The sequence below is a fragment of the Wyeomyia smithii genome, chromosome 2 (assembly GCF_029784165.1).
Source record: "Wyeomyia smithii strain HCP4-BCI-WySm-NY-G18 chromosome 2, ASM2978416v1, whole genome shotgun sequence".
Classification (NCBI taxonomy): domain Eukaryota; kingdom Metazoa; phylum Arthropoda; class Insecta; order Diptera; family Culicidae; genus Wyeomyia; species Wyeomyia smithii.
Genome location: NC_073695.1, coordinates 28,105,124 through 28,127,979, shown reverse-complemented (window position 1 = coordinate 28,127,979; position 22,856 = coordinate 28,105,124). Strand labels below are relative to the sequence as shown.

The 22,856-nt window shown below is 36.4% G+C and overlaps 1 protein-coding gene across 4 annotated transcripts in view; it reads left to right on the top strand.

The window, feature by feature from the left end:
* The window catches only part of LOC129722356 (calmodulin-binding transcription activator 1), a 511,905-nt gene that overhangs the window by 356,359 nt on the left and 132,690 nt on the right, over positions 1-22,856 (top strand). For all 4 annotated transcript variants that reach the window (XM_055675739.1, XM_055675738.1, XM_055675736.1 and 1 more), the window contains exon 5: positions 7,473-7,564. In XM_055675739.1, the coding sequence (XP_055531714.1) occupies positions 7,473-7,564 (92 nt within the window). The remainder of the gene's footprint in view (positions 1-7,472; positions 7,565-22,856) is intronic.

Genomic DNA, 22,856 nt, shown 5'->3' with positions numbered 1-22,856 from the left:
AGGATTCCTGAAAAAAGAATCCTCAGGAATGCCCTGTATATGGCTCTAGGATTCTTAAAATAAGAATCGTGAGTGGGAATCTTCCGGATCGTGTTTACGATTCCTTTCACGATTCCGTCACCGAGTTATAGGTATCCTGGATTTGGATTCTCTGCGTGTTAGTAAGGGACGGCCGTTACTGCTGCAACTGCCGCTATCTGCTGCTGCTGAATTATATCCGAAGGTCTCACCATTCGAAGGTAAAATGATTTGTTTGAGCAGAAGCAGGCCCCAAGAGATTCTAAGAGGCCTCGTCCGTTTTGGAGCTGGCTCCTCTTTTTTGGTAGGTTTTGTTTACTCCGCATTTCATTTCTAGCGCAAAACGAGAAAATGTTAAATCTTTAATCATATATTTGTCTTGTCCTCAAAAGAATTATTTGTTGTTCAATAACTCGAATTTGATGCCGATCGCATATCTGTGCTGCCCCGATAGTGGGGGTTAAGGCACTTTGACAACACAGTGGAAAACTGTTTTCAGACTGAAAATTAGATGGCCATCAGATTTCGATTGCAAGGATCCAGAATTCTCGTGTTGTTGCCTCCAGCTTCGGCGGAAGAAGTGGCTGTCCGTATCCCGATATAATGATTTGCTTAAGCTGAAAGCAGAATCGACAAGTCTGTTACCTAGTTGCTACTAGCTATTACTATATTGGGACCGTCCTTCCCACCATCCACTAGTGAAATGATTAGTTTGAGCGAAAGCGGACTAGTATATAGCCCAAAAAATTCTTCCCGGTTAACTAGGTATAATATTCGGTCCACCGTGAGGAAGAAAGCAAGCATTGAGCGACGTACCAGCGCACACTGGGAAAAAATGAACCCAAACTCCCACTATTTAGAAGCCGCTGGGCTGCCAACCTGAAATCATCATTTCTTATATAAAATTGGTCAATAAATCGATTGGTGCTATTTTCATTCTGTGCATGGCACAGGAAAGGGTCTTCATTTCCAAAAATACGCAAGAATAGAGTGAAAAGGGGCAAAATAGACCATTTCCCGTGCTCTGCACAAAATGAAACCATCACCAATCGATTTGTTGGTCAATTTTACATAAGAAATGCAATATTTCAGGTTGCCAGTCTAGCGGCGATTATATCAGTGGAAAAATCGAAACCCTCATTTTCACTAAATAATCGCCGCTGGGCTGACAACCTGAAATAAAGCATTTCTTATGTAAAATTGGTCAACAAATCGATTGGTGATGGTTTCATTTTGTGCAGAGCACGGGAAATGGTCCATTTTGCCCATTTTCACCCTATTTTTGCGTATTTTTGGAAATATAGACCCTTTTCCGTGCCCTGCACAGAATGAAAATAGCACCAATCGATTTATTGACCAATTTTACATAAGAAATGGTATTTTTCAGGTTGCCAGCCCAGCGGCTTCTAATTAGTGAGAATTTTGGTTCATTTTTTTCCCAGTGTGCAGCGGTCGAAATCTGCGCTTCAACAAGTCTTCAATAGTTCGTATAATCAAATTACAATTTTCTGCATGTGAGTGAATATGTAAATGATGTTCCAATCATGAGCAAAAGAAATTCCTTCTAAACTAACCGACTCATAACCATTTGAAATCGGACATATTTTTCTCTACGTTTTTAAATTTTCATTTCACACCCCTATGTAGCGAAACTTCCTGCGAGACGTAGTTCTACGTCAAAACAATTCGAATACTTTTGTTGCTTAAAGGCTTTCCTGAGAAGGTTTTTTTTAACAATCTTTGAATGGTAAAATTGATATCTTTCTTATAGCTGTAAATTAGTATCATTTATGTTAAGTACATCTGTCCCAGGATATCACAAGCTGAGACAAAATGTGATATGGATTTTTTTTTTTAATTCATTAAGCAGACAGTATGTGAAGTAGAGAAAATGAAAAATAAGCGAACTGGAAATATGATACAGATTGGGAAAGATATATCGCATCCCGACGGGTCTTAAACCCGCAATCTCCCTGTCTCCGGCATGGTGTTTTTTTAAATTTTCCAAGTGGCCCTTCAAGGTAGGATTCCCTTCTAATCTAATCACTACATTTTCTCGGTAACGTTTGAGTTGATGATTACATTTGAAAGATTTATTTCTTAGATTACTTTTCGCGAAGCAATTTTTTATTAGTTCAAAAGATGTGTTAAGGTCTATTTTATGGTATGTAACCTATAAGCTAAGTCTTTGATCTGAAATAAAAATTTCAGCAAATTAATGCACTCAAAAACATTTTTAAGTACAAGTAAATATATACCAATCATTCTAGCTCTTCACTAATGAACAGTTTCTTTTTCAATATTCGAAAAAACTGCTCTTTATCTTCTATACTTTTACTGTTATACCTGTTAAGTGCGTAGTTGGTAATTGAGTTCTTTCTGTTTTTTTTTTTTTTTTTTTTTTTTTTTTTAAATAGGGTCATTCCATCTCAAGTTTCTTAAGAATGCTGTAACTCGAGTTTTTCTCATAATACCTCTACGAAATAGGTGTTTCTAGAGTGAAAATTTCTCAGCAACTTGACTTGATGAATTATCTAATTTGAAATCAAAATATACCTCAGAAACCTCAGAAACACGATGAAATTGTTTAATTTAAAATCAAAATATACTCATTCGCCGAAAAATGCAATTTCATTTTTCAAATGCAAAAACAACATATCTGGCAACACTGGCGCTCAAAATTGATTTTTTTGTGGAAACCTCAACTATTTTTCTTCAACATTCATGCATGCTTTGAAGCTATGATTAAAAGAAAACAAGACTTGTCGCCGAAAAATTGCACTTCTTTTTTTCAAAAAAGGGGAGGGTCTTACGAGGCGGGGGATGAACCGATCGGCACCAAAATTGGGATTTTTGCATAATGATCTTATATTAGTCATTCCACAAAATTTGAGCCAAATCTGAGGAGGTCGGTGACACGTTTGTCTCTTTTTTTTTGCACACTTGAGATGGAATGACCCACATGCAACTCTTTTTTGAAAAAGCTCTGAAAGCCCGAAGCAAGCTGTTCCTGCGTTTAGCAGAAATCCTCATTAAGCAATTCTTCCAACTCAATTGCCAATAGGGTTTGCAATATTCCCGGGAATCGATTTCCCGGGAAACGGGAATAAAAAATCGCATTTCCCGGGAATTCCCGGGAACCGGGAACTGACAAATTTTTTAGCAAAATGAGATTTTTAATGGAGTTGATCAGTAAAAAGTAACTAAAAATTGTTTGAATTTCATTCTCAATTCGCATGAAAAACAAATGAAATACAAAACATATTCAAGTTAACACCAAAAATCCGTGATCGATTTTTGTAGCAATTTTTGCAGGAGAGGAAAATTAAAGGGTTTCATGTCGTCAAACAATCGCTTCAGATCCGCTGACAATTTTCCGTTAAGCTCCAAAACTTTATTTCCTTCTGTAAAACTTTGCTCAAGTCTGCTGAATCACCGCTGATGTTCGATTTCTAGAATACTTTGAAATCGCCGATTTCAGCTTTCGCTACACCTAATTGAAAACTGGTGTCCAATTCTTTCAGTTTGTTGAAGAGAAAACTAAGTGTTAGGCAGGCATTGGACGCGGAAAATATTTGCTATATTCGGTACGGACTTTTTTAGCAAAATGTTTTTTTTACACTACAGTAATTATTTACTGTTTACTTGAGCGGTGGCAAACCTATTCGCTATTTTTTTTTCTCATTTAAATATATTTGCTATGCTATTGTGATTTTTTAAATAAACTGCGTTTTAAATCTAGTTTCCATTGACAGGACAACATTTCAAACCCTTTTGGAGTTTATATCATTATTAATTAGAACGTAAGTTTAGGAGGAAGAATTTTGGTTAATTAGCTACGTTATTTCGTTATTTCGCCGTTCGGAGGTTTTTCTGTGACCGAGGCAAACCAGAAGGAAATGATAGAATACTAAATAATCAGTTCAATACGAGTCAAAATAAGTCAGTCTTAGAGCATTTGAAGGCTTACTAATTAACATGCAAGGATGACTTTTACGTTGAAATACAATAATGACTTTAAGTTTTATAAAATGATTTATTTCAGGCCGCACCAGTTTGACGTATTTAATTTTATTGCAATATTGCATAAGAAACTATAGTGAATCATACAAAAATTTTCGCGAAATTCGGGAATCCCGGGATCCCGGGAATCAATATTTTTGTTCCCGGGATCCGGGAATCCCGGGAAAAGCTATTTCCCGGGAAATCGTTCCCGGGATTGCAAACCCTAATTGCCAACTTCGAAATCAACTCTCGATGCGCTTCAGTCGCCGTTTTCTTTGAATGAAATAAGAAATGTAACACTTCCTGCAAATGACGATTATCACGCATATAAAAGTATATAACGTCACAATAAAATCAGCGATTCGTTTAGCATAATTAGCTTGATTAATCACGTTTAAGATATGTCAAAATAGACTGGTGAGAACTTGGTTGCACACCTTATATTTAAAAAAATTCATTTATGATTATATTTTACCTAAAGATTATTTTTGATTCAAGGCTTAGTTTTGTATAAAACCGTCCAAACTATGTTTTTGTATATATTGGAATTTTCTCGGCTACGATTGACCAGATTTGAATGTATTTTAATTACATTTGTTAATTATTTTTTGCTGAAAGCAGTTACTCTTGGCAATCAGTAATGCGTTTGAAGTATCTAATGCAACACGTTTTTCAAGAAACCTTCGCGACATTTCAGGAAGAAAATTACAACCGCGATTATTTTGTAGTTTTCCCGGATTCCCAAAGAATATTGTTGTCAACCAGGTGCAGCATATTTTGCAGAGTTCGCAATAAATCCCTCGAAATGTCCTTGATTAGATGAAATTACATCAGCATTTCTGAAAATTTTTACGAAGGAATTAACTTCTCTTTTGTTTTGACTATCCAATGTGTATTTGTTCAATATCCATTTTTTTTCAAAAATATATAATTGCTCATTTTTGTTGCCTATTTACAAATTTGTAACAAGCAACACATTATTAAATTATATTTATTGAAAAGCAACCCCGTTCAAATTAACTCAGGTGTCCCCCAAGGCCCTAATTTGAGACCACTTATTTTTATACTGTACGTAAACGACATTTCCTTTATCCTCAAAAATAAAAAAAAATAATTAAGAATAAGGAAGAAAAAATCAAAATATTCCAGAATGAAACTCATACATCAATCATCGGATTCGATGTACGAAAACGTATATCCTATTTTTAGGGACTATTGTCTGGTGGCTTCTAATTAAAATTTCTGTATGAAACAAGTAAGTTCATTTTACAGTGATATACATAATGGCATACACTAGACCTGCACTGACATTTTCTTAAAATCGAAACAATGTTTTTACCGGAAACTGTCAATGACCTTTTATGTTTTTCCGTTCCTGAATATTTTTTTATACGGAAGTTCTGAAAAGGGGCACCAGTTTTTCATTTACTTTTGAAATCGTTTCAAATAATTGCGCTATCGCTAGGTAAATTAGGTTATGACTTTAACAACTGAATATTAAAGTTTTATACGTGTTGTCAAACAACATTTTCATCGTAATCAACTGAAAATTAAACACGACTTTGGTCCTATTTGGAAAAGTTCTGAGCTTAAAATACTTCCACTCAATCATGCGAGAAAGCTTTCGCTCTTCGTAGCGAAATAAATTTATCTCCCAGCTCCAATCCAAGAGGCACAAAATCCCATTTTTATGCTTGATCAATCGCAAAAACTATCGTTTCGCGAGGAATCCCCGAGTCAACTAGCAGCTCGAATTCGAATTGCCGGTCGGGAAGCGTGCGCAGGGAGGATTGACGCTGTCTCGGAGTGTATCGCCGTAACATAACCTATCTCGTTCGTATAATTTTCTCCATCGGGAGAATAAATCGCTAATTTAAGCTAAATTATGTATATCGCCCGGCAATTTATGACATTAAGATTGTTCCCGCCCGGTAGCGTTTCGTGCTTTCCCATGCCTGCAGTCGGTCCTACGGTGAATCCAGCTCTGTCTATCGCACCGCGAACCCGCGCTCAGACGCAACTTTGGTTCTAGGCTTTTACGATCCACTTCAATTACTTTGCAGGCACTTTTTTGTGTTCGTCGGGTGGACATTTTTCTTTGGCGGGCTTTTTTTATTGCCATACGCAGCACCTCATACCGGAAAGTACAAGAAAGCCAACGAAAGGATCATCATTTCGGGGCTGCTTCTGTTCAAGGGGAATCGTTTCTAGCGGTCGTTCATCTAGTGGCAGTAGTAGTTCTCTAAAGGTCACCATTGTTGGACTTCAAGCGGATTTACGACCGAACTAGGCATAAATCATCACCAATAAATTATAATTTCTTACATTCAGAGCAGCCATCTGTAATTCAGTGAAAACCGTCGCCGAAATATAAAGGAAAGCCCACAAAGTTCGGGTCATTTTGTTGAGGTAACCGAGCAGAGGCCACATAGGGAAGCGTAACCGGGATGGGTAATCAGATAGTGGTATAATTGATTTGCTTTATTGAGTCTAATTAGTGCAAGCAATAATAAAACCTGCAACAGAGGCTCGTTTAGGAATTGAGCCATGCTTGATTTAGAAGTTTTATGTTTTGGAGATGAATATTCGTTAGACAGAAGTAAAATTAAATTTAGCGATCATCATGTGCTGTTTGCTTTCTTCGTTTTTTTTTGTGGTAAATTTTCACCATTGAACATTCATCAATGTCTGTCTCGTTGATCCGCCAAATTAGTCCTGCATATAAAGAAGTCGTAAAATTTCCACGAGCGAATTGCGGGAGGTGTGCTGGCGATGGGATCTTGTAATCGTAGCGTAACGGCAATTTCACAGGACAGGAAGGAACCGAACAGAAATGGCCGAAATTTAATGCTAGCAGTCACGATTTTCAGATTTGTTACAAATGAACGAAATAATGTCAACTTTTACCTCGCCCCGGGGTAATAAATAATTTCTGCTCCACGTGCTTGGCACCGGGATACGCCGCGTGCCCGGGAACAGTTTAGCTGGACATCGCCCACGTTTGTTTCCTCTCCGAGCCCGCGGACCGATAGTATCAAGCGTGTTGTAATTCGGGGCCGTAAAATTAGTATTAAGTCGTAAAAACACACAATCAATCGTAGTTCATCTATGAATAATTGTGGTTTATTTGCACCGTTAACAGGGCGAGTTCCGAGTTTTTCCAAGTTAAGATTTTCGCTGCCGCTGTCAGACGAGAATACAGTTTCGAAAATCGTGCGCGGGATAATAATTTGTTTCAATTTACTTAAGTAATAGCCGAAACCGCACTGAGGGTGGCCAAAATTCATCCGAAAGAGTGCAGCTCAGTTTTTCAATTCTGTAAATCAAACAAATTAATTACGCCCACTCACAAAAAATAATAATAACATATTCGAAGCAACTGCCAATTATTTCATCTTTTGGCCTGCCCTAACCAGAATCTCTGTCTCGCTCTCTCTCTCTACTTCCAGATGGTGAACCGATCAAGCTTCCGGAAAATTTAGAAAGTTTACCACGGGCTGACCATTTCCCAAACCAGCGACATCGGTGGAATACTAATGAGGTGAGTAAATGCCAAGAATTTTACGCCCGTTGTTTTTATCCGTTGGCATCGACGATCGGAACTAGGAAAGACTAGGGTTGGGTTGGAAGATTCTTCACCCCCGCCCGCACACAGTCGACAGTCAGCCATTGAAGGGGTAGTAAAGTAAGGAATCGAAAGAAGCACAGGCAAAAAATCGTTTCGACTGACTGGACTGGAACAATCTGGCTGGCGGCGGAATTCCTTTTCCTGGATCTAGAAAGAACGAGCAACACATAGAAAGAAAAGAAAAAAAAGTTCACAAAACGGAAAAGATCAAGAGTCAAGAGTTTAATATTGGGTGGAATTGTTTTATATTTTATTGGATTACCGTCTTCTGGCTGAATGAAGCCTTGTTATTCGTGCTGAATGAGTTTATATATACACGTGTGAGTTTGTACCGCTTGTATGTGGGTTGTTTCCATTTTTTTTTCTGACGATACTTGCTCACTCGGTAGTACGCCGTACGGTTCAAATTGAGCTTTCCTCAGAATGCACCAGCTCACTCTCCTTCCCCGTGGTGGAAAGTGGGATAGTTTATTCCGCCTAAAAGGTTAACTCGTTTTTGTTTTGCCTCCTCGTTACCGGCACTTGGGTTGCTTTATTTTGTAGTACGGGAACGTATGTGGAATAAATAGGACTAGGATATTATTATTGTTTTAAAAATAGCTTTCAAGAGCTATTGCTGCTTGAATTTTCTTCTTGTATGGAGTGGCTGAGTTCGTTATAGGAGGTTATAAGGTTATTGTTTTTTTTTTCTTAAACATTGTAACCTTTCCAACTCTATGAATAGTTTGTTTTATTTTTTAATGTAAAAAAATGTATCAACACTTGAAAATCTTTAGAATTTATATGATTATCATTTTTCTGTAAGTTCAGATAAACAAGCTTTCTGGTTTGTCAACTGAAGTGAAGAATAAAATAATTGAAATTATTCAATCAATTTTCGATCGCGCAACACACTTCTTTCAGTTAGGAATAAAACAAAACTAAAATGCGGTAAAGAGAGCAATCATGCAAAGTCGATATTACATTATTCAGTTCGTGAAAGTATTTTTGGAATATTTCTTTAGATTATATTGGGTTTTGTCTTTTATACCACTATTTACTATCTTTCTTCTGAAGGCACCGTCTAAAGATAAACTGGTAATGCACCACAATGTTTTTCTTGGCATGCCATCAAATCTGGTTACTGACTGTCATGAAAAATATTTCATTGAAATATGGCGAGAATAATTTCTTGAATTTTTAGGACGAAGGTTTAAAGGCAATCAACAAAAGACAAGGGTACAAAGGACAAGAAACAAAGGGCATGGGACACGGGATACTGGACACGGGACATGGGACAGGGGACATGGGACATGGGACATGGGACATGGGACATGGGACATGGAACAAGAGACATGGGACATGGGGTATGAAGCATGAGACATGAGACATGAAACATGAGACATGGGACATGGGACATGTGACATGGGGTATGAGACATGAGACATGAAACATGAGACATGAGACATGGGACATGGGACAAATACGGTGGAAATTTCAAAAGTTAATCAGAAGAAAACATTTGATCAACTTTTAAGCAAATCAGATAAAATTCAGTAAAAATAATTCATATAAGAAGTTGATTACATAAAATGTTTAACTGATCTAAAATAATTTAATAAAAAGTTTATCAGATAAAAAGTTGAGCAGATAAAAAGTTGATCACAAAAGAAGTTATTCAGAAAAAAAAGTTAATCAGACAAAAAATAAAGTTAATCAGGTATAAAATTATTCGGATAAAAAAGTTAACCAAATAGAAAGTAATTAGATAAAAATGTAAGCAGATAAAAAGTTATTCAGACAAAAAGCTATGGAGATAGAAAATTAATTGAATGAGAAGGTAATCAGATACAAATTATATCATTTAAAAACATAATCAGGTGAAAAGTTATTCTGATAACAGGTTAATCGTAGAAAACTAGTAGGATAAATAGTTAATCAAATTAACAGGTTGTCCGAGACAGAGTTAAATAGATAAAAAATTGATCAGATGAAAAGATAATTTGATGAAAAGTTGAATGACAAACAGGTTATCAGATAAAAAGTAATACAGTTAAAAAATAGAGAGTTATTCAGTCAAATAAAAAAAATGTATATATGTAAAAATAAAATGCAACAAATCTATAAAAAAACAAAGTTGAAAGGTAACAAAAATAAATAGCAACAAAGCGGGAAAGCAACAGTGATAGAGAGAAAGATCGTAAATATCAAAGATAAAATGTAATAAAGTTAAAAAACAACAAAATTGAAAAAAAAAGATACAAAAAAACAGAGATAAATAGTAACAGATACAAAAAGTACCTACGATATAACGTAACAAAGATAAAAAGTAAGAAAGATAGAGAGTATCAAAAATAAATAGTGACAGAGACAAAAAGTAACAGAGGTAGGAAGTAACAAAATTAAAATACAACAAAATTAAAAAATATCGTAGATAAAATATATTACAGCTAAAAAAGCCGAGCTCACAAGTAAATGAGATTAAAAATAACAGAGGTCAAAAGAAGTAAGGCTAAAAAAATTAAAAATAACAAATATAAAAAGTATCAAATATACAGAGTACTAGAGATAAAAAGTTACAAAGTTAAAAAATAATAAAATTAAAAGATACAAAAATGAAAAGTTGTAATGATAAATAGTAACAGAGAATTGAAGTTACAAAAATAAAAATTTACAAAGATAAAAAAATAACAAAGCCAAACAGTAAAATAAATAAAAAGCAACAAAGACCAGATGGAGCAAAGATAGAAAGTAACAGAGATATAATTGAACCTAGATAAGGAGTAACACAGTTAGAAAATAACAAAATTAAAAAAAAAACGAAGATAAAATGTAACAATGATATTTAGTAACAGAGATGAAAAATTACAGAGATGAAAAGTGACAAAGATAAAAAGAGAAAAAGATAAAAAGTACAATACTGATAGAACGGACACGTAAACGTAAACGGGACCAGACAACAACACTTATTGCTCTTACTTAATATTAGGTTAAATTCTGAAATTTACCTTTTAGCGTCGACCGGTTTCGAGCATTATCATGCTCATCTACAGGACGAGGCCCGATGTCCAAATCGTTTACGTGTCCATTCTATCAGTATTGTATTGTGAAGCTCTTACTTTAGCACTACCGCAATAATTACAAGTGTAAAGATAAAAAGTAACCAAGATAGACAGTAAAAAAGATAAATAGTGACAGAAATGAAATGTATCAAAAAAAATTAACAACGGTAAAAGTAGCAAACACAAAAAAAAACAAACTAAAAGTAACGAAGATGAAAAGTAACAAAGTTAAAAAGCAAAAAATATTGAAAGTATCAAAATAAAAAGAAACAAAATTGAAAAATATCAAAGATAAAAAGTAACAAAAACAAATGTTAACAAAGAGTAAATAAGCTTAATAGTAACGAAGGTAAAATGTAACATAGTTGAAAAATATTAAAATAAAAGGTAATAAAACTAAAATATAACAAAGTTAAAAATTTCAATAACAAAAAGCAACACAGACAAAAAGTAACAAAGATAAAAAGTACCAACAATTTGAATTAACAAAGGTAAAAAATAACAAAAAATAAAGTTACAAACATGAAAAGTAACAAAGTTAAAAATAACAGAAGAAAGCAACATAGGCAAAAAGTAACAAAGATAAAAAGTAACATGGTTAAAAGTATCAAAATTTAAAAGTAACGAAGTTAAAAGTAACAAAGATAGAACAAAGCAAAGATTTAACATAACAAAGCTATGAAGTAAGTAATCAGATGAAAAGTGAAAAAGGGTAAAAAGGGCAACAGATTTTCTACCTGATGTAAAATGGTAAATTGGTAAAAAGGAAAAAGAATAACGAAAATAACGTAAATGAACTTATAAACGTTGAAAGTGGTTACGGGCCATCCACATTCCACGTGGACAGATTTTAAACGATTTTTAAATCCCCCTCCCCCTCTCGTGGGCAACCAACATAATTGAAAAATAATAAAATAAAAAAAAATAAAAGATTAACAACGGTGAAGAGTGACACGACAAAAAGTGAAAAAGTGATAATGATATAGAGTAACCAAGAAAACACTTAACGAAGTTAAAGAATAACGAGGATAAAACATAACAAAGTTAAAAATAGCAGAGTTACGAAGTATGTAATAGAGAGGAATTTAAACACAAACAGATTAGAAGTTAAAATCAGATAAAATTAATCAAGTAGAAAATGTTAAAAAGTAAAGACGGTGAAAGCATTAAAAAGAAAAAGTCCGTAAAAAGGTAAAAGAGAGTAAATAGGCAGAAGCGGTAAAAACTATAAAAAGGGAAAGTCGGTTAAACAGTTAAAAGTATAAAAATCTAAAATGATAAAAAGATAAAGAGGTTAAGCGGTAAACAAGTTGAAATGCAGAGAGTTAAATATACTTAAATGTGAAAAAGTTAAATTGTAAAAAGTTGGAAAAACTGAATAATTGAAAAACAAAAAAGTAAAAAGGTAAAAAAGTAAAAATAGTAAAATCCGTAAAAAAGTTGAAAGTAGACATGCAAAAAAACTGAAAAGTTAAAAAAAGAAAAAGATAAAAAAGTAAAAAGGTCAACAGGTAAAAAGGTGAAATGGTAAATTGGTAAAAAAGAAAAAGGTTAAAAGTTAAAACATTCAATACATTAAAAATGTAACGGTATAAACGGTTAAATATCAAAAACGGCAAAATCGGTGGAAGGTTATAAACGGTGAAAAGGTAACAACGGTGAAAAAGTTAAACCGTAAAAAATCATTGTCATTATAAGGTAAAACGGTAAAAAGGTACGAAAGCTAACGGCAACGGTAAAAAGTAAGAATTTGAAAAAATTTAAAACGGTTAGAAAGTTAAAATATTAAACAGATAAAATGGTACACGGGTAAAAAGTTTCAAAAAGCTCAATACAATGATAAGGTAAAAACGCTAAAAAGATAAAAACTATGAAAAGGTAATGAAAGTAGGTAATAAAAATATAAATCTGATAAAAAGGTAAAAATGGTAAACAGATAAAAACGGTGAAAAGGTAATAACTGTATAAATGTAGAAAAGCTAAAAACCTTACAAAATAAAAACGTTGATAAGGTAAGAGTGGTAAAAACAGTCAAAAGGTAAAATCGTTGAAATGGTAAGAAGATGAGAAAAGATGTCAAAAGGTAAAAAACTAAAAATTGAAAGGTGAACAGGTACTAGGTGAAAAAGTAAAAAGGGTAAAAAAGTAAAATGGTAGAATGGCAAAAAGTAAAAAATTCTCAAAAAGTCAAAGATAAAAAGGTGCAAAAGTTAAAATGTAAAAAGTTTAAAGGTAAAGAAATTCAGAAGGTTAAAAGATACTAATATATATAGATAATATATGGAGGTGAACATATTAAAACGGTAGGAATGTTGAAACGCTAAAATGGTAATGGTAGAAACGGTAAAAAGGTAAAAACGGTAGAAAGGTAAAAACCGTAGAAAGAATAAAAACATCAAAAGGTAAAGACGGTAAAGAGGTAAGAAGGCCAAAATGGAAACGGTTTCTTTTTTACGAGAAAAACTTTTTTCCTTTTTTCCTATATATTAGGAACTTTTTCCTAGATATTAGGAAAGAACGTTAAAAATTCAAAAACGTAAATAAATTGAAAACGTGAATAACGTAAATAAACTTGAAAACGTTGAAAGTGGTTAGGGGCCATCAACATTTCACGTGGACAGATTTTAATCGATTTTAACCCCTCCTCCCCCTTCCCCCGTGGAACACTGACCATGTGGTATGTGGATGGCCCCTTAAACGATAAAACGGTAAGAACGTTAAACAGGTAATTACGATAAAAAGATAAAAACACTAAAAAGATAAAAGCAATAAAAAGTTAAAAAGAAATGAAAACGGGAAAAGGTAAAGACGGTAAATCGGTAAGAAGAAGAAAATGGTAAAAAGGTAAAAACGGTGAAAAACTGAAAACATTGAAAAGTATAAACGGTAAAAAGATATAAAAGGTAAGAAGAGTTGAAACGGTGTAAAGATAAAAATGGTAAAAAGGTAGAAAGGGTGAAAAGGTATAAACGGTAAAGGAATAAACCGGTAAAAGGTTAAAACGTTAAAAAGGTAGAAACTCGAAAAACTTTATAAAATTCAAGTCGTTAAAAAAAGTAAAAACGATAGAGTGGTAAAAACAGTCAAAAGGTAAAAAGAGAAAAAAAGCAAAAAGGTATAGAGAAAAAAAATTGAAAAGTGAAATACTTAAAAGTTAAAAGGTAAACAGATAAAAGGTGAAAAAGTGAAAAGGTAAAAACGAAAAATGTCAGAAAGGTAACCAAGCTTAAAAGGTTGAAAGTAAGTAGGTGAAAAAGTTAAAAGGTTGAAATGTAAGAAAATGTAAAAAATTTAAAGGCAAAGAAAATTAAAGTTCAAAAGATATAAAGGTAAAAATGTAAGAAAATTAAAACATTAAAAGTAGCATCAAAAATAATAATATGCTGGGGTAATAACATTACGAAAAAACAAAATCACAAAAAAAACACAAAAGGAAGTTGCTCAGAAAAAAGTTCAATTTTACTTTTGAAGATCCTGTTAAAGTTAAAATGCATGAAACAACAAATAAAGCTTACAAGCTCCTACCTTAAATATTTGCGTTTCCGTTTAACCGTTCTATTCAAGTACTACTAAGATCTGAAGAAAACGTTGGATGTTATACCAATTTTCTTTTATTACGCAACATAGAACAGTCAAAAATGCAACATGTGCTTTGTTATCGAGTTTATTTTTATATTTGTAGAAGCTTTTCAACCTTCGAAACAGTATTCGAGGTGCAAATAGTTAATACTTTTCTAAAAATTAATCTCTTAGAAATCATTTGTATACCGAATACAAATTTGCATTTCTACGACAACAATCCCGCTACAGCCGACTCGCACGGTCCGGCATCGTGTCGTCTCCTTCGGAGGTTTCTCCTGTGACAACGGGTGGCCCAGCCGCCCATGCTGAGCCGAAAGGACCCGATCGTAAAGTTGCAAAACTCATGGTCCAACGCCGCCCATAAACAGCTCAAGTCAAGCGTCGTCGTTCGACAAAAAGGCTGGCAAAATCTACGATATGCAAGTCGGAAGTGCAACAATATAAAGAAAGTCCACTTTCTTTCCGAGCACAGGCGGCGGCTCTATGTGCATTATAGACACGTACAACATACGTGTCACATACAAACACACACATTTGTTTCTTTTTTTTTCTGTTCGCCGAGGACAACAAAAACAATCCAAGAAAGGCTAAGAATCGTGTGCCAAACAATTCGGGCCGAGTGTGAGCGGTTGCAAATATGCCAGCCAGAAGGATGAAGCCGTGAATTGAAAATAGATAAACAAGTTCTAAATATTGATGGTTTCCTCCCTTCGCTTTTGAGGGGTTTGTTTTGGTCTGGGAAATTGGATTATGAGGCTGACGGTTTAGAAATGGGACCATTCATGTGATTAAGCCTCAGTAATTGTGTACCGGTTTTGTTCTGGGTTTTATCTTTCGTTTCGAGAAAATAATAAATCGAAAGAAATTAAATTTGTTGTACACCAATCTTAAATTTTAGGGTTCAAACGAAGAATAATACTCTATCACCTCTCGCAAGTAGCAGCAAAAAGAACTTATCTTCTACGGTGTTCACGCTCAGAAGCCATACAGTCATTTTACGAAGCATTGAGTGTGAAGCTCATTTAGGACTTTTCCCACTCCATTACGAGCACCGCTTCACCGTCCGGTAGCGACGGCGCCTAACAGGTCTAGAGGCGAGCAGAGCCGTAATAATAGCACCCGGTAAGGTGCCAACTACCACCGGTAGCGCCTCCGGTCAGCAGATGGGCAAAGGATGTTACAACCACACATCCGGTTGCTCGTGCCTGCCACCAAAATGACCCGTCGTCGTTCCTCGGTAGTCCCTTCGCTTGTTGCCCCGACCGGTCGGTAAACCGTTTTTCCGATTTTATTATTGCTCGCGTAGACACATTTTCCACTTCAGTTCGCGTAACAAGCGAACACCTCATGTGTGTGATCTGGCGGTGCTTTCCGTGCCTTGCCCCTTTCCGTAGTGGGTGTATTCTAGGCCTTACGGCTATTTACTTACTTCGCATAAACGAGCAGCGAAAGCAATTCTTCCAGACCACATAGCAGAGCGCGGCACTCGGGGATAGCAATAATGCCATTTGAGAGTAACCAATAATGCATGATGATGGTGTTGTGGTGGGTAGAAAAAGGCACTGAAGCGGTTTGTTGCATTCCGGGCGCGTTTTGTTTCGGCCGCTTTCGAGGGTGCGCATTTCACATTCACCTCTTCGTCCTCCTCTTGATTGAGCCTAAAATGAAGCGCTGGAAGTAGTAAAAACTCGGCAATCGACGAACGGAAAGCGGAATCAATTCTTTTCTGACTGGTGAAGTAAAAGTGCAAGCTGCTGTGGTTTTTCCGGTCACACATTTTAAGTGAAAATATAATAGAAATCATCGGATTGTGATTGCCTACTGTCGAAGGTGAACGATTGGCAGGTTGGGTAAGTTTTTTTTCGACTTACTTTTACCTTAGCCATTTTCCACGTAGGACGGAAAACTCGGTTATCAGTATACTGTCTTGATAAACGTGCCACTTGAGCAGTGCTAAGAATATTGTATAGGCGAACCATTTCGAACTCGCCGGTCGAGGTTTTGATTTTGCATATCTTTTTTGGGTCGTTATTGGATCTGAAATATTTTAATGAAGTCAGTCCGAGAATTATCCACTCTAAGATCCAAGAAAATGTTTTTTTATGCCGTTTTGATTATTTGTAGCTCAAAAATTTAATTCGGGGCCATTCACATTACACGAGTACATCTATGGTAGAATGAAAATGTCCACGCTTACACACATGAATCGAGGAGGGGGTCATGATAATGTCCACTTGGAGACAATATTTTCTCAAAAAAAAAAAAAAAAATGAAAACCTGCAAAAAAATAAATTGACCTTCAAAAACATTCTGCACATGTTCTGGTTTTAGAGACCTTGGTGCATATTACGGGAGTCACTTCACGGTGTAAATCAAAGTGAACCGATTTCCCGAAGATAGAAAAGGTTTAAAAATCCATTGATTTGTGATCTTATAATAATCTATATTAGATCAATTTTTCAAGAAAAAGACGATTTTTTCTGAGAAAAGATAGACTCCTTGGAACTTACAAATTCTCGTCCCTCTCATTCATCTATGGATTTGAAATCAACTTTTACTTTGCTTTTTTCTTGAAGTTTTCAAACATTGGGCTGAATTGAGCCATTTTCTTTTTGGCTTTTTTCTCTCGTTAGAATTAGTTTATTAATTTGAACTAAATATAAGGTCGTTTTCCTTTTTGTTTCTGGTTTTCACTTCAAGCATCTTGTATGCTATATTTCAACATTTTTTGAAGTAGAATACTTCTCTCAGGATTTGAAATGAAATTCTAGAACCGAAAAAAGTGAAAAATATGTCCAATTTCAAATGCTAATAAATCGGTTGGTATTCGATGGATTTTCTTCGTTCTTGCAGCAATAGATTGGAAAATCTTCTAATATTCTTCCCAGAAGAAGAGAATTGTAATTTTATTATTCACACTATTGTACTATTGAAAATAGTCAAACCTTGTCAAAACGAAAAATTCGACCTCTGATTGGTCGTTATATGATTGCTTCCCAAGCACGGTCGACAGAATCATATACCTAGCAATTTAAAACATGCTCTTTGGCCTATATAAGAGCCTGTTTCAGCCGAGGCCGCTCATAATAGTTCTAGACAGCGACAAAAGCAGTCGTCCTCCCTTAGCAGCAGCGGCCACAGCTGTGGCGTAGCAATGGATAGCGCACTAGTTGCAGCAGATTCCAGCAACGATAGCAGCTGGGCCCGCAGATGCAGGGACTGTTGTTACCAATGGCAGGGAAAGTTGATACCACAGCATTGATAGCGGCTGATGTAGTGAGGCAATTGAATGAAATGCAGTCTCTGTGCGATAGTGGGCACTAGTAAATGCATTCAATGAAAAGTTGACTCATTTTGACAACACGTGAGCCGTCTAGTTTTGAGTGTTAATTCAGCTTTTCACTGTTTATTTTATCACTGGGAGTACTTTATTCGCCCTGTCAGTGATAACGCAAAGATGTGATCGGCATCTTATCCGATACAAAAATGAACAACAAATTGTCCTTTTCAGGATGAAATAAAAACTTGATTGAAGAGTTAATATTTTCTGATCAGTTCATTCACATTTTTAAATTTGTAAAAGTTATAAATTTTACTTCATCTCCGTGACTCAAAACGTACTGAATTATCTTTTCCTTCAGTCATGAGCACGACATCCGAAAATATTTCATCTCAAAATTTAAAAACTGTCAAGCCCCAACCATGACAAGCAACTTAGGCGCCGTACACAAATTACGTAACGCAACGGGGGGGGGGGGGTTAAGTCTGCGTTACTTATTGTTACATAAGGGGAAGGGGGGGTGGGGTAGTTGAGATCGTTACGTAACTGTGATGTTTGCTCAAAATTGCAAATTTGGAGGGGGGAACAGGTTGTCCAGCGTTACGTAATTTTAGGGGGGGAGTCATATCGAACGTTACATATTGTTACAAAAGGGGGGGGGAGGGGGTCTGGAATCTAGGTTTTTAGTGTTACGTTATTTGTGTACGACGCCCTACTATATTATTGAAAATGGTCAATACTTGTTGAAGCGCAAAATTCGATTGATCTGATTAGTCAACGTTTTTTTACTAGAAAAAATGACTGATACGCAAGCAGCCGGATTATCTTTCTTGTAAAAGTATTCTACTTCAACCTTGCGGTCGTGGCTTTGCATACAACCCTCCTGTTTTTTTCTGTTTCTTCTGTTCCTCAAAGCATTTTTCAGCCCTCTTTGGCTAAATCATGATCTTATTTTATTCTGACCTATTCTGTCTGATCAAAACGTCTTATACTGATGGAAATATTGTTGGCTTTTGCTGGCCTTCAAAGACGTTAATGAACCAGTTTAAGCTGAATTCGGGATGCGAAGTGTTTTTAGATGTTTCAAGCTGCATTTACCAGATTTTTAACGCATTTCATATATTTTTTTCTTGAGTTTTTTTCTGATTTATAGTTGGTCGGCGTGCGACCAGACCGAGCCAAGCGCCATTTTCTTTAATTTTAAGTTATTAACACCAGTGGATGTGCAAACTGATTAGTAGTTCAGTGAATGTCCAGTAACTACGGCTAGTAAATGGTATATTAAAAAAATTGAATAAAATGAAAATTATCTATAAATTTTGAACCACACAAAAGAGATTATTTTACAGAACAGAGCTGTTTTGGCTCATTAATCCTTTTTTTATTCATAAATTATTCCAAGACCACTCAATCATAATACCGCTTCTAAAGGAAAGAGAAGGCCAAATGAACCATTATCATGCATATAATGCATATAATTTTCTGGGTAACTATTTAGTCAAGCTATTTATCTGGATTTTTTTGTATATCTGAGCGAAATTTAGAATTATTTTTGAAAGAATCGCAGCAAGCTGCGGCCGTAATTTTTCCACGTGTGATTTTTCGCTTACATTTTTCTAGCACTGAAGTTGGTAAAAGTTTATGTGTTCGTATATGTATTGGAGGAAAGTGGTAGAAGAATATCAATTCTTCATCAGATTTAATCAATAGATTTAATATTTGTTGGTTTAACTCGTTTCAAAAATTAAAAAAATGACAAGTTTTATTCCTTTCAGGTAAACCCCACACATTTGTGAGTGGTTTCGGTATAAAACAGATCACGATGAGGTGTGTTGGTATAAAATTGGTATAAAATAGATCCAAATCATATAATATGTATAGTATTTTGCAGTTCACAGCAGCCGTTGTCTGTTGGTTTAAATCGGTCTTAAATGAGAAAATTAAACAAATTTGTGCTCTAGTAAAATAATTAACTCACTCGTGGCCCCTACAGCATTACTAATGTCTGTTTGTTAAACCCAGCAATTAATATAAATTAACTAGGTGTGCATCTCTAATCAGCCGACTGAATGGAGAACAAACCAAAATTGTTCAATAGAGTCGGGTATAAATTATATGTTTGATCGCATCACTTATCAAAGTGAATCCTGATCCAACTTACCCTTCCCTACTAACAAAAACCTCCTTCATGTGACTTTTGTGGAGATGCAGAGGTTAACACGGTCTCCAAATAGCAAGAGTCACACTATCATCCCTTCCCTTTTCCCCCCTGATTGCAAGGACGTGGCCGGTGCCGTTACTGATCCTTCAAAATATTGAATCACTGAAACTTGTACAATGAGAATGATCGGTCACTCCTAGCCCCATTCAGTTGATTCACTGTGCAATTTTACTGATTTTGATCAATCACGGAGTGCAACCTTTGACATGTGTAGTCAGTCAAGCTAAGCAAAGCAATCTAAGCTATCTGAGTGAAATTTTGAATTGTTTTTATTATATGATTTTTAGACCCCAAAGATCTTTTTGAGAGATTTTGGAAGTTTTTTGTATCTTTTTCTGAAGGAATCGCTCACTGGCCTGTCTATGGGTCGATTACTGACCTCTCAACATCTTCCCGGTTCCAGAAATACGTATGTTGGATGGTATTGTCAATTTTGGACTGTTTCAAAATGACGTCTGGATTTGGATTTTGACCTGTGGGCATCATCTTGATTCCGGAAATACTCAGTTTAAACAATATTCGACTGCCTGAAGGCAATTTTCTGGCAGTCGAAGCTTCTGAATTCGATTTTCGGCGTATGGTAATCATTTCGATTCTCATATTAGGAGGTATTCGGCCATTTTATTGTCGAATACACCAGTGTTGATAAAAATATTTTTTAGTAGCGAAATGCTTTGGAAATAACAACCAATCTTTTTCAATTTGCACTTCCTATGAATGCTGCACTCGTTCAGATACACTAGATCAGTGGTTCCTAACCGCGACCAGTAAGGTGGCCGCGAGGCTCATCTAGGGGTGCCGCGAAGTTCTTGGTAATTTTGACAGGTAATTTTTTTTCTAGATATCTCTGTGACAGCGGATTTACCACTCCTCTGCGTATAAGGACCAAGACGTGAAACAAATTAGACTTGCAGGAGAATATGAGACCAAAAACGTATCCTCGAATTGCGAAACTTGTATCTGATTTTTTTTGCGGGGCCGCGAAGCTCCCTGTGTTTCTCAAAAGGGGCCGCGGAGTTCTTTGTGTTTAGCAAAAGGGCAGCGGAGCCAAAAAGAGAGGGAACCGCTTCACTAAATCTTCAGCGTTGTAACAAGTTGTCATTTTTACTTTTATTTTTACATTTCACGCGCGTCGTTTACGGTCACGCAATAACAGTCACTGAAAATTCGACAAGATGATCTTCACCGCACCTTTGGTAAAGCGAAAATAAAAGTCAAACATCAAACTATCAAATAAACGTCAAGATTGATCCTAGGGCGGACTTTCTGGAGCCGTTGTCTTTCGAGGTAGTCCGACTTACTTAGCTTACTTGAATGGCCATACCTCCTGAGACATGACCCACATAACCTAGTTGCGCCAATTTGCTTCAGCCATAGACCGAGACTGCCCACCTCCAATTCCGCGGGCGCCCGGTGATCTACAGATCGTGCTTTATCTGGTCCACTCATCTCGCTCTTTGGGCCCTTCGTCTTCTTGTTCCTACTGAATTTTGAGCATTCTAGTTACATGCATTGCCCATTGTATCCTTCCAGCATTTTGTACGCTTGGTGTGTAGACTCAAGTTTTGCGACCGTAGTTTTCTATGGAGCCTACAATAGCAGGCATGACTTCCTCTTATAATACGCTTTCTAAGCCAAGGTATACAAACTCGTCGACTACCTTGAACTTATCCCCGTTGAATGTTACCGTATTTCGTGATCGTGCTCAGATGCGCCTAAAAACATATACTTTGTTTAAGACGTACCAATCTTCAATCCGAACCTATCTGCTTTACCTTTCAGTCGGGTATATTGGTCTGCCACCGTCTCAAATTTTCTACCGACAATATCAATGTCATCCGCAAGGCAAATGAATTGACCTGATCTGTTGAAAATCGTGCCTCGTATGTTAAACCCAGCCCGTCTCACAACACCCTCTAGCGCGACGATGAACAATAGGCAGAAGCGACCATCATCTCGTCGGAGCCACCTTTTTTATAGCTCAGGTAGAGGGAAAATTTGCAGCCCACTAATTTGACCCACTAAAAATCCTCCAGTCTCCCCGTGTGGCGTGTCGGTGGTCAACTCTAGGAATATTTGAGAGGCGGCCCTCACACATCCACTTAACTAGGTTGTCCGGAGTAGTGTTTGGTCCGCTTACTATCCTCTTATCGTGTCGCTCAGCGCACGCGCAAAACGAGGACATATGGAGAAGACATGCTCAGCAGTATCTTCTGCATTCACGCACTCGAGGCACATGGGGGACCCCGCATGCCCGAACCTGTGAATATAATCCCTGATCTGACCATGATCCGACACGATTTGTGCTTATCTGTGCATCTGATCTGATGTTAACTTCTCCATGCCCCCTCCCGACCCATCCGGATACCACCGGAATAAGTCGGTGCGTCCATCACCCTTCGCGGAGTTGGACCATTCCTGCTGCCATCTGATCATCGATAATGATCCTTGTATGAGTATGTGTTGGTCGAAGCATTCTACGTCCTCTGTAATGGCTATGCTCATAGGCATCATGCCGGACAGGGTGCAGATTGCGTCGCATGACATTGTACGAAACGCACTCGCAATCCTCAGGCACTCGAGCATGTAGGTACTTTACAGTTTACCACGATAACTGTTAGTACTCAGCGCCTCGGACCACACCAGACCCCCAAACCTAAGTATGCACCAAACCACGCTGGCAAGAAGTTTACGATTGTTGCCATAAAACCGCTGAGCTATTCGACATAATTCAAGATAGTGCTGCAATAGCCGTTGAAGCCCTGTTGCCCTATTGACGTAACTTTTAAATGTGAACTTATCGTCAACCATAACCAGTAAGAGCTTAAAAGATCGCTTGGAGGTAATAGTGCAGTCTCCGACTCTGACCACCGCCTGTTGTTCTGATTTGCGGTTATTCACAGCCGTGACCTCCGTATTATGGTGCGCTAACTTCAGTTTCCTGCAGTGCATCCAGCACTTCACAACATCAATAGAACCAAACTGTAAACCTAACTAAAACATTGAATCTGTAGATAACAAAATCGGCAAATATTAATACCAAACACTGGAAAAAACTACAGAATCGCAGGATGGACGAAC